This window comes from Phodopus roborovskii, unplaced genomic scaffold (genome assembly GCF_943737965.1).
Source record: "Phodopus roborovskii unplaced genomic scaffold, PHOROB, whole genome shotgun sequence".
In the NCBI taxonomy this organism is placed as follows: domain Eukaryota; kingdom Metazoa; phylum Chordata; class Mammalia; order Rodentia; family Cricetidae; genus Phodopus; species Phodopus roborovskii.
This window is the reverse complement of record NW_026126525.1, coordinates 14,931,830-14,952,871: the sequence shown is the minus strand read 5'-3', so window position 1 is coordinate 14,952,871 and position 21,042 is coordinate 14,931,830. Positions and strand designations below refer to the sequence as shown.

The window sequence follows — 21,042 nt, the reverse complement described above, 5'->3', positions numbered from 1 at the left end:
AGATAACTTCTGGTTTAGGGATAGTAGGGGGAGGGCATGTGTTAGCTTCTTTCAGCTCTAGGACACCAACTGGCTTAGACCCATGCAGGGGATGTGCATGCTGTCACAGTATCTGTGAGTTCATAGTGTGCTGGTCTTGAGCCTCATTTCCTTGATGTCCTCCATCATTTCTGATTCCTACACTTTCTGATTCCTTCTGTAAGGTTCCCTAAGCCCTAAAGGGAGGGGTTTGATGGAGACATCCATGTAGGACTGAGTATTCTAAGGTCTCTCACTCTGCACTTTCTTTGTTGGTTTCTGTTTCCATCTACTGTAGGGGGAAGCTTCTCTGATGCTGTCAGACTGAGGCACTGACCTAGGGGTGCTTTTTTGCAGGGCTCCTTGAGCAGAACAGTATTTGCATGTACTCTAGGTCCCTGGCCTATCTAATGTCAGGCCACCTTAGCAGTGTCAGGTATGGGTTCCATCACAGGAAGCGGGCCTTAAATTCAATCAGTCTACAGACTCACTTTTAAATTTCTGCTCTTTGTTTTGAGGTTTAAACCCAGGACAAATGGTTGAGGTGCCTATTTAACATTTCAAAGTGGAATTGGCTGCCAGATTCTCCCAGCATCCTTTAGTCCCTACCTGTTACAGGTTATGGCTGACATACTCCACCCTGAATTCTCCAGCCCAGGAGCTTGACTGCCCTTCCCCAAGAGGCTCTTCCCTATGTAACCCTGACATGTTGGTTACCCGTTCCTTTTTGTACCTATGGCCTTTCTGGGGCTGCACTTGATTCCTCTCTCTCCCCTCTCTCTACCTTTTCTTTCCCCACATGGCCCAACTCAATCTGGTCATGTCCACTCTGGACTCTCCTAGATGTTCCTGCTTCTATTTATGCTCTCTCTTTTATCTATAATACACTTTCTCCTCCACCATACCTAGGAGCATTCATGTCCTCTCCTTTTTTATCTTTTTTTTTTTTTTTTTTTCTTCAGTAAGTCTCCATTTCTCTGCTGCTAGGTCCATTTGAAGGACATATTTCAGGCCAAATAATAGTTACAAGCTAAAAGATAATAACGAGTCCCTTAGGTTTTTTGTTGTGTTTTTTTTTTTTTTTTTTTTTTTTTTTTTGCTAATTTGAATTGATTGGGGTAATCTGTTTACTAGGTCTTTACCCTGACTGAAAATGAACTGCATCTGTCTGTAGCTCAGTCTTCTGAGTGCATATAAATTGATGTGTGTGTGCGCAGAGTACATCTCTATATAAACATACGTATATGACATTAAAAACTACATGAGCCAGACAGTGGTGGTGCAGACCTTTAATCCCAGCACTGAGAAGGCAGAGGCAGGTGGATATCTGAGTTCGAGGCCAGCCAGGACAGGCTTCAAAGCTACACATAGTTTTTGTCATAAAAACAAGCAAAAAATGATTATCACGTCTTAGACGATGGACAAGCATGTTAAGTGACAACCAAGATACGGAGAAACAGACCTAGCGCTAGGTAACTACAAACAGCATAGCTAAGTTTGCAATTTAGAGCGGAGGGCAAGCCCCGCCCTTGCTCTCCTACGGCTCACGGAGCAAGTCCCGCCCCCTGTCCTCCGAGCTCATCGCGGAAGCCCGGTCCCTGCCCTCCCAGGGCTCACCGTGCAAGCTCCGCCCCCTGCCCTCCGGGTCCCGGGACCCACAGCGCGCCGGGAGGAACAACGCGGCGGGCGCCGCCGGCTGGAGAGGGAGAGGCGTGGAGGGTGGGAGGAGTGGAGGGTGGGAGTCCGGGCCGCCAGGGCGTGGCCGCTCCACGGGCCCGCCCAGCCTTCTGCGCCTCCGCGCGCCAAAGTCAAAGTGCTGGTCCCGCCGGCGCGAGCGTCAGTGACGCTGCAGCCCCGAGCTCCCGGTGCCGTCGCCGTTCTGCAGGTCCCGCGCCGCCGCCAGCAGGCATGGCCACCCCACCCAAGAGGTTCTGCCTTTCTCCCTCCACCAGCTCCGAGGGGACACGCATCAAGAAGATCTCCATCGAGGGGAACATCGGTAAGACGACCCCGCACCGGCTCCCGCACCTCGCTCGGCGTTCCCTCCGCGTTGCCTTGCTCGCGCCGGCGCGCTGGCTCGTCTGGCCCCGCGCCAACCCGGGGCTTTGTGAGGCGCGCTCTGGGCCACTGCATCCTCTTTGTTGGGAACTTCCAAACGCGAGGGTTCGGGGCTGCTTTTCTTGAGATGTAACTTAGGTAAGCGACACCCGTTTTAGATGTGTTCTTCCGGTAGGTATGTTTCCCTGACTTGCCATTTTACCTCAGAATCCAGACCATTTTCGTCACCGCCCTTTCCAGTTCCCTTTGTGCTTCTTTGTAGTCAGCTCTTTCTCCCTTCCCTTCCATCCCTCTACAAGCCCTGACATGCTTCTTTCTAATCCATGCAAGTTTTGTTTTCCCACGATGTCATAAGCAGAACCAGAGTGTCAGGTTTTCTGTGTCTGGTTTACCAGAATGCGTAAGATTCACTCATGAAGTACTTTTTTTTTTTTTGAGACTGGGTCTTTATGTAATGTTTGCTGTCTTGGAACTCACTGTGTAGAACAGGCTGGCCTGGAACTCTCAGAGATCTGCCTGCTTCTGCCTCCCAAGTGATGGGATTAAAAGAGTGCACCACCACACCTGGCCCACTGTAGTACTTTGAGAAAAAAAAAGTTAAATAATATCCCGCTGAATGGTATATACTACATCTGGATTGGCGTTTGTAGCAATTTCCTAAGGCTACGATAGGCATACGAGGGAAGAAGCTTTTAATGATTTTGACGGTTTGGAGTATTTTTTTATTCCCTTTCCCACATAGCAGGTAAACACTGCAGTATGGCTCAAAGACCGTTAGAGTTTCTGCCCTCATGGGGGTAAACTACACCGTGCATGCCATTTTGCAAGGTGAACATCAATCTCCCATTCTTTTTTACATTTCCTACCACAGGAAACCTACCGATGTTTCCTGTTTTGATACGGCTGTTATTTTTTGGGCTGCAGGTTGAGTACTGACTGTTCATGTGTGCAGCAGATGTTTTTATCTGTACCACACGCAGAGCACTGACTCTTTACATGTAGATGCATTCAGGAGAGTAGAGCTGAAACACAAACAAGAGGGCTCATTTTACTTCCTCCACACAGAAGATACAGGCCATCTCGGAAGAGACCCTCATCTCTTAAAAGTTCTCTGAGATGCCATGCTTACTAGCAAGACTCCTCATACACAGCCTCTTGTGGATAAAGATGACCATATATAACGACAGGAGGAAGTTCTCAATAAAGTCATCTTTGTAGTAAGTTTCTGTGGGCAACCCCTGAGATCAGAACCATAATGGATTTTCTCCCTTGTCTCAAACCCAGGGAGGCAACATACATCCAGAAGTCTCCTTTCACCATGCATATTTAATCTTCTCAGCACTGAAATAATTTGTGAATGGGTCACTCTGTTTCCTGTGTGCCTCCTTTCAGAGCTGCCTTTCCACATGCAAATGAAGTGTTATCTGTGCCTAAAATTCCTCACTGACCTCCCTACCTATTGGTCTGAAAAGAGCTGCACATTAATTTGCACACTAGTAGGAAAAATTAGTTAAAAGTATTGAGATTTCTCTTGAGTGTCTAGATCTTTGACCATCAGGGGGAAAAAAAAAGAATCTGATGGTTTGGCAACTAGGCTTAAAACTGTGTTGGAGGAACTGTCATGTAGATTAAACATGTTTCTCACCACTTGTTGCCTTTCCTACAGGGAGGCTTCATCAGTTGCCTATAGCTCTTGTATGGTTATTTACATCCCCCTCACCTTATTTTTCAAGTCCAAATAACCTGTTGATGAAAAAATTGTGCGATCCGTGAAGACTGGTTTGTAATTCTCCTCTTCTTCCTGAAATTTGAAGACTGCTTGGTCATTTTTAGTTGCATAGTCACGTAGCCTGTTTCCCCTTGTTCTGTGTTATTGAGCTATTCCTGTAGATTAGATTTATGGAGGCTTTATTGGCTCACTTCAGGGTGTTCAGAATGATGATGGTGATGATTGCTTGGGTTAGGAATTCTGTTTGTTACCATGACTGTTTGGTTGTGTTTTATTTGAGATAGTTTCACTGTAACTGCCCTGACTGGTCTGGAACTCACTGTGTAGACCAGGCTGGCCTCAGACTCATAGCTACCTGCTTTTTAGTGTTTTGCATGCAAGCCCTGAGCCACTATCCTGTGACTTGTAAAACTATTAACAGGTGTTCTTGCTTGTTGTGGTCATTCACCTCCATAGAATGTTAGTTTACTAGCTTTTTTCTAGCTTTGATCTCCCTCCAGAAAGTTAAGGAAGGAACAGCTTGAAGTAAAATTTAATATTAGCATTTTTAAAGTATGACTGAGTGTGCTTTTGGTGGTTGTAATCAGTGTCAGAAGAAGGCTTAATGTGATGGCCTTAAGTGCTTTTAGATGCTTTTAGTTTGAGATACTTCAGTGTTTTTCATGTCTACCCTGAGTATCTTCTCAATACCTTACTATCTGTAAACTTATCCTGTCCATGCGGAATTTCAGTCGCCCATGTTCTCCCCACAACTAAATAGATACCCAGTTTATCTTTGCATTTATTTTTTTTTCTCTTTTTGGATTTAATACACTTTGATGTGTTGTTCTTCACCTGCCCTGTCACTTTATTCATCACCAGTTCCTTGATCTGTGCATGTGTTTCTAATGTCCTTGCTGATTCCCTCTTGTCTTGTATAATGTTGGAGGTTTGTGTATACTTCTGTGAGTCAAAGGTAAGTTCTTTGTGCTCATCCTGAGTCCATTTGACACTTGGCAAAAATATTGAAGCTGTATAGATGTGGGGTTTTTGTGTGTGTTTGTGTGTGTGTGTGTGTGGGTGTATAGTAAAAGGAAGAGGAAGAAAGAATATGATACTGACCAGTGATGCCTCATTTGTAACCACTTATGATAGGAAGGGAGTGGTGGTTATTAGAAGTACTTCTCCCACCCTTTTAGCTAGCCACAAGGTCCAGACTCACTGATACTAAAGTGGTGACTATAATATGTCCTGATTACACATAAGCTATTTTTGTCTTTTTCTAACCTAGATATCTCAGAGACTAGTGAATGATCGGGAAAAGCAAAGCTCTTTTTTTTTCTCTTAAGGGTTTAGTAGAGAACACAGAACCATAACATTCAGGTAGATTCCTATAGCTGTCAGTCGTAGGAAGTGCTTTGCAAGCCTTACAATTTCTGTTAGCTGTAGGCTTTATTAGGATCAGATTGGATAATAGTCATGCATTGGATGCCTCTTCATTTTGATTTTTGTAGTTATTTCTTAATTGGTTTGTTTATTACTGGTAAATTATTTTGGTTGTTTTGGGGGTCTCTAGCCTTCTCTTCCCCTTTTTAAAAAAAAGAAAGTGACCTTTTCTTGGGTGGCAGGCATGGTCTTACTCTGTAATCCAGGCTGGCTCAGCACTCACTGTGAAGCCCAGTTTGAACTTGAACTCATAGCAGTCCCCCTGCCTAAGCCTCCCAAGTGCTGCAGTTATAGGTGTATATGTTGTTACACCTGCTGTAGGGTATTTTTTTTTTTTTTTTGAGACTTGTCTCATTATGTAGCCGAGGCTGACATGGAATTCAGAATCCATTTACTTTAGCCTGCTGAATTGGAAGTTAGACTTGCAGGCCACTCAGGGAGTTCTTTAGGCTGAGAAAGTAGAATTTGTAGAAAAGAAGGTTTTGAAAATAAAAACGGCTAGAACAACTGTCACTTTACTGACACACAGTCTTGTTTTCCTGTGATAAGAGGAACCAAGGTCAGGACTTAGTCAACTTCACACACCTGGTTGGAAGGACAGGCTTCACCACTCTCCAGAAAATTCTTTTTCTAAGTGTTTGCCTAAGGAAACCTAGGCTAAAAGGAAGATTTTCTTTTTTCCTTCTATCATAACATCTTTCTTAAACTTAACCAGGGTTTTAAGTCTTCTGTTCCTTGCTATTGGTAAACTAAAAATAATAAATTTGTTCAGTACAGTTGGCTAGGGAACATCTCTAAGTTTTAATTTATAAAAAAGATGAAAAGGTCTTACTGTTTCTGTGTATGTATTGTTCACTGTGAATCTTGTAAAAGCTAATGACCATTGGTTATATTTTTCTTTTTAAATAGGCTTTCTTAATTTTATCTTTTATTATTTATGACAGCTGCTGGGAAGTCAACGTTTGTGAATATCCTGAAACAAGTCTGTGAGGATTGGGAAGTGGTTCCTGAACCTGTTGCCAGGTGGTGCAATGTTCAAAGTACTCAAGATGAATTTGAGGTGGGCAAGTAAAATTTAAGTCAATACAATAAAATTCTTTAGGACTGGGGGTGGCTCAGAGGGTCCTGTTTTACAGGTTCCTAGCACCCATGTGGTAGCTCAAAATTGTCTATAACTCCAGTTCCAGGGGTTCTGATTCCTTCTTCTGGTCTCCATGGGCACCAAGAACATACTTGGTGCACACATACAATCAAGGAAAACACTCATTCACATTAAAAAAAATATATAAAATTTAAAAACCCTTTAGGTTAGAGAAGCAGTATATTTTGCCTCTTGGTCACCCACTACTCACACACACACACACACACACACACACCTACCTACCTCTTTCCCTGTAAGATTTTATGCACTATTACACCAAAGTTTAAAAGGTTTTTAGAAGTTTAAAAACTGATAGCAGCTGGGCGGTGGTGTTCCATGCCTTTAATCCCAGTACTTGGGAGACAGAGGCAGGTGGATCTCTGTGAGTTTGAGGTCAGCCTGGTCTACAGAGCACGTTCCAGAACAGCTAGAGCTGTTACACAGAGAAACCCTGTCTCGAAAAACAAAAACAAACTTAAAAGTAATTTAAAAATCTAATTACAAATTAAACTTCTTGAGTGATTTTTTTTTCTTTTTACAATTTAAATGAAAACACATAGGAAACCTAAACCTCCAATAATTGATTTTTATTAATCTTTTCAGCCCTTTGTCATGTGATAATCCATTTATATTCTTATTTCTTTGAACTATACCATCATTCTTCACAAACTTTCATTCTGGACATGTTTCATTTTTACTAGTCCTTTTCAGTACAGCATTGCAAATGAGAGAATAAGGGAAATTTCACTTTTTCATAGTGGAAGTTATGGTCTTGTGTGAAAATGATTGCTAAGAGTTTTCATTTCTGGAGAAGTGAAATTCAAAATAAAGAACTTGGAAAGGTTTGCCAGAAAATTGTTCAGTCAAAAAGTTAAAAGAAAACCCCCCCCAAAAAGCAGAGCTATTGATGTGAGGATTTCTCGGAATTATTGAGAATTTAAAATGTAAGTTATAATAGAAGGAAAATCAATTAACAGAAATATATAGCCTTTATAGGTTGTCTTAGTGAGGGTAAGTATTGCTGTCATATAATACCATGACCAAGGCAACTTTGGGAGGAAGAGGGTTTATTTGGCTCTTACTCTCCACATCACAGTTCATTAAGGAAGTCAGGGCAGGAACCTGATGCACAGAACGTGGAGGGAGCTGCTTATTTCTTGCTCCCCATGGCTTGCTCAGCCTGCTTTCTAAAGAACCCAGGACCAGCAGCCTAAGGATGGCCCAACCCACAATTATTGGGGCCTCCCCATCAATCACTAATCAAAAGAACACCCTACAGGCTTGCCTACAGGCAGATTTAATGGAGGCATTTTTCTAAATTGAGGTTCCCTCCTCTCAGATGCCTATAATTTGTGTCAAGTTTACATAAAACTAGCCCACATAGGGATGTTTGTGAATTTTTTCCCCTTTCTTTCTTGTTCTTTTGGATAAAGGTTTGATACTAAAAGTATGTCTCACACTTTTGTTTGTAAAGCATAGTTGATTTTAGGCTGGGAGCACAATTAAGTATATCCCAATCCTTTGAATATCAAGTACTAAACTGTAAAGGGACTTCCCATATAGAATTCATTCTCTTAATTTTTTATGTATGAGTCAGGAGTCGGAGCTTATGGTCTTCTGCACTTTAAGTAGGGTTCAGAAAATTCAGGAAACAGTATTTTGTGGATAATGTGAAACATGAAACATTAAGTAGGTGGATGGCTTCTCTGTATTTTTGGATATTGTTTCTATTTCCCACCCCCAGAGTTTTAGTAGATTCCAAAAAATGGGATTTTAAGGGCTAGGATGTAAATAGCATGCTCAAGGCCCTGGGTTTAAGCCTTAACACCACAAAAAGCAACACAAATGAAGTGGGTTTTATTCTTCATAGAGCCGATCTCCAACTCATTCTTGATTTGTTCTTTGTAGTTGTAGTGTGAATCACCCAGTATCTAACTCTTAGCTGTGTCTTTGTTTTGTTTTTTGGGGGAGGGTTCCGGGTCTGAATCAGGGTTTCTCTGTGTAGCCTTGTAGACCAGGTTGTCCTGGAACTCACAGAGATCTGCCTGCCTCTGCCTCCCAGTTCAGCTTAGCTGTGTCTTAATGCTGCCAGCACTGAGGAGTGCTAACTGTCCTAACCGGTCAGTCCTCTTTTAGAACTTATTTTGCTTATTTTTCTTGGAGGTTGTAGAATAGGAAGAACTTGGCATTAGTGCCTTTCCTCTCCTCCCTCAGTAACTACATGTCTATCTGCATGCTTAGCTTATTAGGATGCAGCTGTTATTTTTTTTTTGTTTGTTTTTTTCTTTTCATCTGCCATCTAGTGGCTGAAATGTTACTGTGCTACTAACGGGCTACCAGCAGTCTACAAGTTACATGGTTTCCTTTTCTTTTCCCTGAATTCTGGCAAAAAATGAGTTTGAAAAACTGTAGGTGATTATTATTAGTCTTTGTTTTACAGACTCACAGCAGTAGTTTACTCTCTTTGGTGATTTACTTGATGTAGTCCAAAGCTTGGATTTAATTGCTTTCTTTTAGTTTGTTTCCACAGGGTTTCTCTGTGTAGCTCTGACTGTCTTGGGATTTGCTCTGTGGACTAGGCTGGCCTTGAACTCACAGAGATCCACCTGCCTCTGCCTCCGAGTGCTGGGATTAAAGGTGCATGTCACCACCATCCAGCTAATTTTTTTTTTTTTTTTCTTTTTACTTACAGATTTCCAGAATGGCTAATGGATGCTTTAATATCTCCAAAAATGACAATATTTTGTATTTTTTAAAAAAGTACTATGAACTCACAGATTATTACCTTCCATGTTTTTAGATGTCCAGACAAATAGAAGCCCCTTTGTGTTAGCTTTTTGCCCTTTGTATAGTACTAGGAGACCTCCAATGGTTTCTTTTTTTATTAGAACAAGGTATATGAAGACCCGCTTCCAGAATGTGTTACAAAACGCCTCTCAGTGGTTAACGTATTTAGAAGTCATGATCTAGATGGCATTTCTGATTGTTCATCAGCTTTTTGGCAGACGGAACTAGGAAGCTATATTTTTTTCATAGAAAAAAAATTAATTCGAGATGCCATTTGCAATTCCTATTTAATTTTATACTAATTTTTTTATGTTTATATTTTTTCGTTGCTGAAAAAATTGGTTCTAACAACATGGCTATTGAATTGCAAGTTTGGAGCACCATGCTGTTCGGTCATATTAAAAGACTGGAGTTACACCTAAAGGGCCCAGGCAGTGAATGAATACACCCAGTCTTCTATTTAGCACTAGTTACAGTGGTCCAGCTTATAATTGTTTTTTAACTTTATGATGTGAAACATGCACACACAGTAGTCTGTGTACTTTGATTTTTATATTTTGATTTTTCCCATTCTGGAGGAATGTGATGTGACACTTGTGCTAGACACCAGCAGTGAGGTCAGAGTGGCTCAAGGCAATTAGAAGTCTACTATAGTGTATATTCTTTTAAGCTTTGATGCATTTTCACCCTTTGATAATTTCAGTTTAGGATTTATTTACAAGGACAAAACCCCCATTGTCAGATCTATTAGAAAATCAGGGAGTGTTGGGGGGCTGATGAACTGAGTGTATATATGTGTTACCTCAGAGAGGCATGCGTGACTTAGCTGTAGCTGATATTTTAGAGATTTGTCTATGTGTATGAGTGTTTTGTCTGCGTGTATGTGTATCACATATTTACTTGGTTCCTGCAGAGGTCAGAAGAGGGCATCAGATTCCCTGAAACTGGAGTTATAGTGAGTTGCCATGTGGGTTCCGGGAACTGAACCCAAGTCCTCTATAAGAAGAGTCAGTGCTCTTAAACAGTGAGCCGTTCCTCCAGCCCCCATGTAGCTGATTTTTTTTTTAAATTTGTGTGTATATGTGGTTGTATGTGGGCATACATTTGACACGGTAGTGTAGAAATCAGATGACAACAATTTGGAGTTGGTGTTCTTCCGCATTTGTATGGGTTGCAAGGATCAATTTGGTGATATCAGGCTGGTGTGGCCAGCACTTCCTCTGTTCTTGCCACAGATCATTATTCTGATTATTCTGAGAAGGCAATATGAGTACAACAATGTTGTTTTATCTTTTCCTTTTTAAAAAAGGATGTATGAATTCAATATTTTTATTTATCTTTTAAATATTGATTTTTTTCCCTGTAGGTTGTTGGTAATTATGAGAAAGCTTTGAGGGTTATTTTAGACCTCAAGTAACGAAAGATATGCTAGAAAAAAGCAAGGAGAAGGAATAAGATTGTCTTGACTTTGCTAGTAACGTGTTTATGGATTTTTCTTTAAAATAAAGATTTATATATTTCGTATGGTGTTTTATCTGTATATATGTCTGCATCACATGGGTGCAGTTCCCATGAGACCAGAAGATGATGTCAGGTCTTCTGGAATTGGAATTACAGTTTTTATCCACTACATGGATGCTGGGAGCCAAATTTGTGTCCTCTGAAGAGGAGCAAGTGCTCCTAACCATAGAGCCTTCTCTCCAGGATCCCTTCCCTGCAATTTCTCCTTTTGAACTTCTTAAAAATAACTGTGGCATAGTGGCAGACACCTTTAATTTCAACCCTTGGGAGGGAGAGGCAGGCAGGTGTCTCTTAGTTCAGGAGAGTTTGGTCTCTGTCTCGAGTTTCAGGACAGCCAAAGCTACATAGTGAGACCTTGTCTCAAAAAACAAAATATAAAACAAAAAAGTTAAAGTAACTCTATAGGCAGTCAGTTTTTAAAATTTGTTTCTTTTCCCAATTTAAAATAGGAATTGACAACGTCTCAGAAAAGTGGTGGGAATGTTCTTCAAATGATGTACGAGAAACCCGAGCGGTGGTCTTTTACCTTCCAATCATACGCCTGTCTCAGCCGGATCCGAGCTCAGCTTGCCTCTCTCAACGGCAAGCTCAAAGATGCAGAGAAACCTGTATTATTTTTTGAACGATCTGTGTACAGCGACAGGTATGCAAATGGCTAATATTTGGCTCTGGAGTTTATAAGTAGACAATTTCTTCTTTTTTTCTCATTTCCTGGTAGTCAAATTAGAGGCTGACCTGGAGATTTTAGATAGAAAATGACATTGAAAAACACCTTTAGCATTGAGGTGCTAATGACTTTAGGACAGAGCCCCTTTTCCCTCCCAACCCTTTAGAATTCTTCTGTGTTGTGATTATATCTGGATTTGTATTCCTTAGACACTCAACTAGAAAAAGATAAAAATCAGAAATTTCTACAGGTGCTTTAGAATCACCTCAGTTATCTTAGTTTTTGGTCTCAGGATGTCTTTCCTTGCATTGTTAAATAGGCTACAAAATTTTGTCATTTGATATGTATATTATTAGAAATTAAGATTGAGAGTCAATATACAAATATAAAATGAAAGAATCAATCAGAAACATACAGTATTAATAAAGAGTGTCTGATAAAAGGTTTTAAAACAAGTATAGTGATAAGAGTAGCATAGCCTTTTTAATGTCTGAGTTAATACAATTATTTTTCCCCTCCACGCTTGTATATTTATATTTGTGAATGTGTTCTTTGAAGTATAGTAGTGTGTGAGGTAAGCTGGCTTCTCATAGAACTGGAAGGAGCTTGGGGACCTCCAGGGATCCTTAGCCAATATTTTGAGATCTGTCGACAAAGGACCCATTTCTTATACTTGGAAAGACATTGTGTGTATGCTTTCCAAGGCCCTTGTTGCCACAGGATTTAGGAGTGTGTTTTATGCCCATTTCCTTTTTTATGAGTTAGTTGTGTTTCTATGTGTTTGAAAGGGCATATATGCTGACGAAGGTTCTCTTTCAGGTATATTTTTGCATCTAACTTGTATGAATCTGACTGCATGAATGAAACAGAGTGGACAATATATCAGGACTGGCATGACTGGATGAATAGCCAGTTTGGCCAAAGCCTTGAACTGGATGGAATAATTTATCTTCGAGCTACTCCAGAGGTGAGGCTGATGAATATCTGCTTGTGCCATTGAGATTTTAAAGTAACATCAGAGTACAAGAGGGTTGTAGTAGTGACAATTTAAAATCATCTTCCTGTCTGGAGCGGTCTTTGTGGGGCAGCAATTGGAGCCAGCAGAGTGGCCCCAAGCCCATACCTGAGTTGGGGAGTGTAGATGAGGGAAAGGCTAGCTATAGACAATAAAGAAAGAGAGACAGAATAACAGTCAGGAGGGCAGATCAGTCAGTACTGAAATACCACGAGTTTATTTTTCACCACTCTTATATACCATAACCAAAAAGGTGGAACACAGTATCATGTATATGGAACAGACAGACTTTTCTTCCTCCCTTATTCTAAGGGTTCAGTAACCATACCTTATCTCTAAATTTCTTGTTCCCTAGCCTTGACTAGAAGTAGCCATACCTCAGATTCAACTTCTTTCCTAGCCTTGAGGTCAGGAGTACCATACCTCAGATTCAGGTTTGTTGTTATTTAAATTAAGATGGCCAAAACATCCTTCTGTAGCCACACCTTTGACCTTTAGGTCTTGTGACTTGCTGACAGCTTTGAACTCTGTCCTTGTGCCAGATGGAGTGCAGTCATCTTTATGAGCACCCACATCTTCCAATCTGGAGCGATGTCTCAGTGGTTAAAGAGACATCTTAATCTTCCTAAGGACCCAGGTCTAATTCCCAGCATCCACATGGTGGCTCACAATCATCTGTAACTCCAATTCCAGGGAATCTGATGCTCTCTTGGCCCCCTCTGGGCACTACACACATGAGGTGGCCAGACATTCAACCAACATTCAACAGACATAAAATTAAAGATAAATAAATAACTCAGAGCAGTACAGATTTCTTAGCAAGGTAGAAATCTAGATGTGGCAAGTTTGGTCTTCTCTGTTCTTCACTAGTCTTTTTTTTTTTTTTTGGTCTTAATTCTTAACTTGCTCAGCTTCTTATCCCCTCAGAGCTAGAATAAGAGACTTGTTTGCCGAAGCAACTTCTAAAATACAGGCTTAATGGACAGGTATTGCAGCTACTGTTGAATTTCTAGGGCCAGTAGAAGGTCTGGGACATAGTGGAAACTTAAATGCTTGCTTTATGACTATCACAGCTGTTGGAGGGCCACTTTAAGAAACATTTTATGGTACTTGTGACTTGGCACAAATAAGTTGTGGCACACTTGCAAGGCGACACAGAGAGCTTGTCATTTTCAGCTAAGAGCGCTCCCTAAGAAGTACACACTCTACAGTGGCTTGAATTTTTCTTCTTGTTTGCTTTCAGAAATGCTTAAACAGAATTTACTTTCGGGGAAGGAGTGAAGAGCAGGACATCCCCCTTGAATACCTAGAGAAGCTACACTATAAGCACGAGAGCTGGCTCCTTCACCGGACGCTGAAGTAAGGCTTTCTTACTGTTGGCTGCTTACTGTGACTCCTCATCACATTTCAGTCCAGAAGCTGCATGATATGAGTTACGATGTACAAAGACAGTTTTTGTTTGTTTTTTGTTTCTCGAGACAGGGTTTCTGTGTGGCTTTAGAGGCTGTCCTGGAACTAGCTCTGCAGACCAGGCTGGTCTCGAATTCACAGAGATCTGCCTGCCTCTGCTTCTTGAGTGCTGGGATTAAAGGTGTCCGCTACCAACACCCGGCTGACAAATACATTTTTTTATCCTTTGTTTTTTTTTTTTTTTCAGGACAGACAGGGTTTCTCTGTGCAGCCCTGGCTGTCCTGGAACTCACCGTATAGACCAGGCCAGCCTTGAACTCAGAGAGATCCCCTTACTTCTGCCTCTAGAGTCCTGGGATTAAAGGTGTGTGCTACCACTGCCTGGCCAAATGTTTGGTTTTTTTATTCATGTATTAATTCATATTTTCAAGTCACTTGTTTGGAAATTTTGTAACTGGCATCTTCTAACCGTATTTTAGGTGATAAAGTAAAAACTGAGTATATCAAAATATACCCAGTTTTAAGGTGGTATAGTCTGATGCTTTATTCTTTTTTTAATTTTTATACTTCCAGTTATACATTAGTAGCCTTACTCCAAAAATATCAAATGTGAAATTTCAGAAAGAATTCATGAATTTAAAGTTGCTTGCTAAGTTGGCTGTGCCTGTCTGTAGTCCTGTCTCCTGGGAGTCTGGGACTGTACTATTGCTTAAGGCCATACTGGAGGACATCGCTGTCCATTCTTGAGTAGTGTTGAAACATTCTGCTGTTCGGCTCTGTCCTGTTTCACCCAGAAGTGCGTAGGATATGAGTTGTCACTTTGTCCAGTTTGTCTAAGCATATACAGGATGTGCTTGGTAGTCATTTAGTAACTGTTTGGTGTGAGAGTGAGCATTACATATGATAGTGCTATAACCAAGTGTTCCTTGTCTTTTACTCAGTAATGGTTCTGAAGTGCTAGAGTAGTGAGGGACACTGGCAACCTTAGCGCTTTAAATGGAAAAGGGAGAGTTCTCAACTTAGGGAAAGGAAAAGGCAGTTTTAAGGTAGAAAGCATTGCATTTGTATATGGAGGACAAAACAGTGCATACAGAGTGCAGTGGATGTTACCTGTGCCTCAGACTTACTGGGAATCTTAGACTGTATCCCACATGGCCAAGAGAAGTTACTGGGATATAGTTTAAATTTGTGTCTTCTGTCATGACTTGGGAGATAGTAGCCTAGTTAATTGTAGAAACCTGTCTTTGGGGGGCATCAGTTGGATTCAGCCAACTTGCCCAGTTCGTACTGTAAGGATGGAAAAACACAGCCTAACTCTCCAATGACCCCAGGAAGCTAGAAGTTTAAAAATACTATCTAAAAAGCCCTAACTACCTTAAATTTCAGACCCTGTTCTCTGCTGTAAATAGGTGAAAGGTCTAGGAGCCCACGCAAATGCAGACCTCCAGGGCTATAGAAAACGGATTTGTCTATAATGCTCGGGCTTGGATGATTTAAAATAATTGGTCTAAAAACTATAAGATGGTTTAAATTGATTGGCCCGCACCACTTGGGCTCTTGATGCTATGAGATGATTGGTTTACGATGCGTGGGCTTTGTTGTAAACCCTATAAAAGCTGTCTCAATTCTGTACTCATGGTCCTCAGTCTTCTACCCCTGTGTGGTGTATGACTGTGGGCCCCAGTGGTGGTGTATGACTGTGGGCCCCAGTGCACTTGGAATAAACAAGACCTCATGCAGTTTGCATCAAGACTGCTTCTTGTGCGTGATTTGGGGTGTCGCCTTTCCTGAATCGGAGCATGAAGGTCTCAGTGCCTGAGAAGGGGAGTGTGGATTGAGAAAAAGACACTAAGAAAAAGACAGATATAGGATAGAGTTAGGAGGGCAATCTAGTGAATTCTGTATGGCCCAAGTTTATTCTTCAGCATATACCCCCAAACAAAAAAGGAGAAAATGGCAAAGGATACAAGGAGCAAACAGACTTTCTTCCTTAATTCTTCAAATATTTAGTAACCATGCCTTAGACTAAATCACTTGTTATCTGGCCTTCAAGGTTAAGAGTAACCACACCTCAGAGCAAGTCTGTTTTTATTTGGATACCACTAAGACCAAACATCCTTCTGTAGTCACGCCTTAGACTTTTAGGTCTTGTGACTTAACCTAGGAAGAATAAGGATAATTTTGAACACTCTGGCCTAAGTAAAGATGAAGTGGAGACATTTTTATGGGCCCTGACAGTTAATGGCATAAACTGTGTGAGTCACCACTTAGGCAGTATGTAACTGCATAGCACCTGAGGCTCTGAATGAGTTTAGTTTTCTTCTGTTTTTTGGCAGTGCTGGGAATGGAGCCCACTGCCTTGGACATGCTAGACAAGCACCCTACGACCACACTACATTGGGAGCACCCTCATTGCTAAAACATAAAACCTTTCTCATGTCTTTTGCTTTTGAGAAATGACATATAATGCCTAGCTTTCCACATTCCATAACTGAGACAATTGTACACACAGTAGTAAATATACATATAAAGAGACTGCCAGCACTTTACTGCAAGAAAACTTTAGTCTAGAATGATTGACAGTATTTTGACTTTTGAATGATATGACTTGGTTTCTAATATTTTTCCTGGATTTAGTGCTTTTCTGATTTTGGTCATCTTTCCTTTAAAACAGAACCAACTTTGATTATCTTCAAGAGGTGCCTATCCTCACACTGGACGTCAATGAAGACTTTAAAGACAAGCATGAAAGTCTGGTTGAAAAGGTCAGTTGAGGAAAAGACTAGTGTTTTGTCTCGTCTGCAGTGATTTCAGTTACTTTGTGAAAACAGTTGCTTCCAGAAAATCTTCTGTAAAAGGACATTAAGAGGGCTGTGGTGTATCTTTGAAGTACTATGCTTTTTCTCATCCTTTTCTCCTGTCTTGTCCCACTTTTTTCTTTACACATCACTGATTTGTACACGTTCTAATATGAACTGCTTATACAATTAGTCTATCTTTTTGAAAGAGTTCAGTATGGAGGGTATTTAAAATTGTAGGATATAGTCTCATTCATAAAGCAGTTATTTTAAACCGTTGTTGGAGACCATGTCCAGGATGAATTGGCCTTATCCTAATCATTGAGTCATTAACAAAGGTTAATTTAACCTTCAGAAAATTAAGAGTTGATCATTACCTAAATGAGTAATGTAATTGATACATATTAGGGGGAAACTTACTGAAGATTCATAAGGTAATAATAGGAAGAATTGTACAATAAATCCTTATCTACATTAATTAACTTAGTGATCTCATGTCTAAGGAGAAATACATATTTGTTTAGTTTTGAGAGAAACTGAGGAGCTATTTTTTTGGTGTTTGTATTTTTCCTCATTAAATATTGGGCTGTTTACTATAATAAAACCTCAGCTATATCTCAAAAAATAGAAACTTTCAACATTTGAAACCCTTTATATGATTGGTTGCCCTATCATAAGTAATACATATGTAGAAAATTCAAGTAACTTATTATTATGATATTAAAACATAAGGTAGAATTAGCATGTGATATTATTAAAATAAAATTAGCAGCAGTTGTATTAACACCAAGCATGAATTTAACTGAACTTATAAAACCACTTTAATTTTATTTTGTTACTTAAAAGTTTTCTCTGGGTACAGACATGTACATGGTACATAGACATATATGCAGGCAAAATATTCATACAGAATAAAAATGAAATAAATTTATGCCTTAATATTATAGATTTATGTTTGAATTGCAAAAGTGATTAATCTCTTAAATTATTAGTATTAAAGATGTATATATCATTGGTTTATATTATTTAAATAATATATATTTAAAAATAGAAACCGTAGCTGGAGGTGGTGGTATATGCCTTTAATCCCAGCACTCTGGAGGCAGAGGCAGGCAAATCTCTGTGAGTTCAAGGTCAGCCTGGTCTACAGAGCTAGTTCTAGGACAGCCAGGACTGCACAGAGGAACTCCATCTAGAAAAACAAAACTATACATATATATATATATGTGTGTGTGTGTGTGTGTGTGTATTTTTGTAAGTGTATATATATATATATATATATATATATATATTTGTGTATACACACACATACAGAGAGAGAGAGAGAAAGAGTGCATAAAATTAGTATTACAGGTCTTTTAGAATTGTATCTTTTTTTTTGGTGACAGGGTTTCTCTGTGGCTTTGGAGGCTGTCCTGGAGCTAGCTCTTGTGGACAAGGCTGGTCTCGAACTCAGAGATCCGCCTGCCTGCCTCTGCCTCCAAAGTGCTGGGACTAAAGGGGTGTGCCACCACCGCCCCGTGTATCAATCTTTTGTTAACTGTATAAATCTTAAGTATAAATTAATTAATGATTTTAGAATATTTACCCTACTGCTGAAATCCTTAGTATTTGTTTTGAAAATAAACGTTCTGGCATTGTGATGTTTTTATATAATTGGTGTGTTCAGCTTTTCTGTACTTTTTGTTTGTGTGTTTCAAGGCAGGGTTTCTCGGTGTAAAACCTTGACTGTCTTGGAACTCGCTCTGTAGACCAGGCTGGGCTTGAACTCAGAGTTCTGCCTCCCAAGTGCTGGACTAAAGGCATTCACCACCTGGCCTCATAGCTTTTCTGTACTCTTAAAATGAAGATGAATATTATAAATCAAATTAATTGAAGGAATTGTATTAATTCTTTTTTCCTTTCTTCAGGTCAAAGAATTTTTGAGTACTTTGTGATCATCTGGGCAAACTACAGGCGATGGATGTCTCCAGACACTTTAGTTTGTGTGCCATTGTAGCTTGCTCTTCGTACGAAGGTCTTTACAACAGGATTCAAGTTTTTAAACTATTGGTTTTTTTGTTTTGTTTTGTTTGTTTTTTTTAAGGAAAACTTTTCTTTATATATGTCTTTTATTTAATATTCAGAATCCCCTGTAAAACTGCATCCCTCCTTTATTCTTTACACCCCCCTCCTCCCTCCCACAGTTTTAAATCAGAACTGTTGTATCTCACACCAGGAAGTCTGGAGGTAGGTGTTCTCAGAGTTGGTAAAGTGAGTGGATAACTGTTACAAAAAGCTCAGCCTTCTTGGTTTATCCTGAGCACGTTGACATGTTTTCTATGTTGTCGAGATTTACTGGTGACCTGTTTAACTGGCCACTTTAATTGTCCATAAAAGGATGTGTGTCTTATGTAAATTAGTATACCTATTATGAACTGAAAAGTGAAGTTGGGGAATCCTAGAATGGATTTGAAGTGTTTGTTTTATTTTTCTTGTTCCCTTTGTTGGTGCTGGACATTGAATCCAGGGTCTCATTCATGCTTCGGAAGTACTCTACAGCGAACTGTCCCTAGCCCCTGAAGTGTTGTTTTTAATCAAGTGCCCCTCCTTCCATCCACTTAATGACGATAAGACCATGTTATAGTCACCTCATGGATGTTTACTAATGTGTCTGGTGTTTTTGTAGAGGAAGAGGTTCATTTCTGACCCCAGTATGGTAATGGTGTAATTACTTTATAAATCATTTAATCTTTACCTGTTTTTTCATTTGTGATGAGTACTCTTTTTCTTTTAAACATAAATTTTGGAGAATGGAAGACATCTTTCTGTATTTATAAGGTAGCTAAGACTTTTATTACGTGAGCACAAAGTTTCATTGGATTAGATACTGCTTTGAGACAGGGTCTCTCTACACTGGGCTCTAATTTTCTTGAAATCATTTGAGATACAAGTAGTTTTTCCTCAATTGCTTTTAATTTTTATGTAAAATGTTGGTAGAACATAATAACAAGTTCTCCATTGGCCCTGTGTTGTTAAGTAGTCTCTCTCTACCTCTATACATGGTGAGACATTGAGCTAGACCAAGCCAAGGTAGAATGTTTCAACTATTCAGTCTGCTTATGCCACCTCTCAATCCCTGTTGTAGGCTTTTCCTTTTCTATCTGAAGTTCTTAAGATTTAAGTCACACATTTCTGCTGTGAGAATGTGATCACACTTGGCTTCACAGTTTGCTTTGTAGGATTTTCCTTAAATTCCTTGTACTCACAGAGAAATTATTGATAAAACGATTTTGCTTTATGTGTAGTGTATCATGGACATGGTACAGTTTTTGTTGACCTAGGAAATAACTTCAACAAATTGTATGAGGCTTAAAGCTACCATTAATAATGCATGTATCTCTTAAACCACTTTCATGTTTAGCTGTAAAAGTCTGCTTGTATTCAGCTGAGGCCTGTATGTAATTAAAGAAGTATTTTAAAGTTAAGATGTGCATTTTTACTAGGTAATTAGCCTTGCTACTTCATATTAGGAAAAACATTGTTTCTTGAAATGAAGGATCACATTTATTTTGAAGCTATAGTTTCCTTTCTAATGTTACCTTTTATGTTTGGTTTCTTATTCAAAGGTGATAATTTAGTGGGTTAACTGGTACAGTAGCACTGATCTTTGAAAAAGGGGACTCAATTTCAAATCTGTAATAACCAAAAATACATTGTCTTGTGATATATCAGACCTCTTTGTATTTTGGTTTGATATAAATAAATTTGCCACCTTAAATGTTTGTCAATAAATAAATTAAAAAGTTTTGAACTATAGTGGGAGAGTTTAAATTTTCTCAACCAGAAACCATCTGGTCATCTTCTACAAATTTTGACTTTGCATTATCCATTTAGATCTGTGGTCCATTTCCAGTGTTTGTGAAAATGTTAGATTTGTGTGTGGATGTGTGTGTGTATATGTGTATCCCTTGTATGTGCATGTGTTTGTACGTGTATTCCTTGTATGTGCATGTGTATGTACGTGTATGCCTTGTGTGTGTACTTGTATGCCTTATGTGTGCATGTGTGTGTATGTATATGCCTTTGTGTGTGTGTGTGTGTGAATGTATGCCTTGTGTGTGCATGTGTGTCTGTCCATGTATGCTTTGTGTGTGCATGTGTGTCTGTCCATGTATGCCTTGTGTGTGCATGTGTGTCCATCCATGTATGCCTTGTGTGTGCATGTGTGTCCATCCATGTATGCCTTGTGTGTGCATGTGTGTCCATCCATGTATGCCTTGTGTGTGCATGTGTACATGTAAGGCTGCTTCAGCACTATCTTTGTTTCCTTGCGTTGGCTTTGCTCTGCTTTCTATAAAGGTCAGCTGACTATCTTTATCCAAGCCTTCTTCTGGATTCTTTGTTCTGTTAGGTTGTTGTATTTGTCTGTTTTGTTGTCAACAGTTTTGATTGTTTACTGTAGTTTTATAGTAATCCAGAAGGCTTGGCTTT

General features: G+C 39.8%; 1 protein-coding gene across 1 annotated transcript; it reads left to right on the top strand.

The window, feature by feature from the left end:
• The first annotated feature begins 1,746 nt into the window (after positions 1–1,746).
• On the top strand, positions 1,747–20,358 carry Dck (deoxycytidine kinase). Its single transcript, XM_051198122.1, has 7 exons — positions 1,747–2,017; positions 6,175–6,290; positions 11,129–11,322; positions 12,166–12,313; positions 13,605–13,720; positions 16,446–16,536; positions 18,480–20,358. Exons 1-7 carry the CDS (start codon positions 1,927–1,929, stop codon positions 18,504–18,506), a joined length of 783 nt encoding a protein of 260 aa, XP_051054079.1. The 5' UTR covers positions 1,747–1,926; the 3' UTR covers positions 18,507–20,358.
• Positions 20,359–21,042: the final 684 nt, after the last annotated feature.

Coding starts and splice junctions, on each gene's coding strand:
- Dck (XM_051198122.1), top strand. CDS start 1,927: ATGGCCACCCCACCCAAGAGGTTCTGCCTTTCTCCCTCCACCAGCTCC. Junction 2,018..6,174: donor CTCCATCGAGGGGAACATCG/GTAAGACGACCC, acceptor TATTTATGACAG/CTGCTGGGAAGTCAACGTTT. Junction 16,537..18,479: donor ATGAAAGTCTGGTTGAAAAG/GTCAGTTGAGGA, acceptor TCCTTTCTTCAG/GTCAAAGAATTTTTGAGTAC.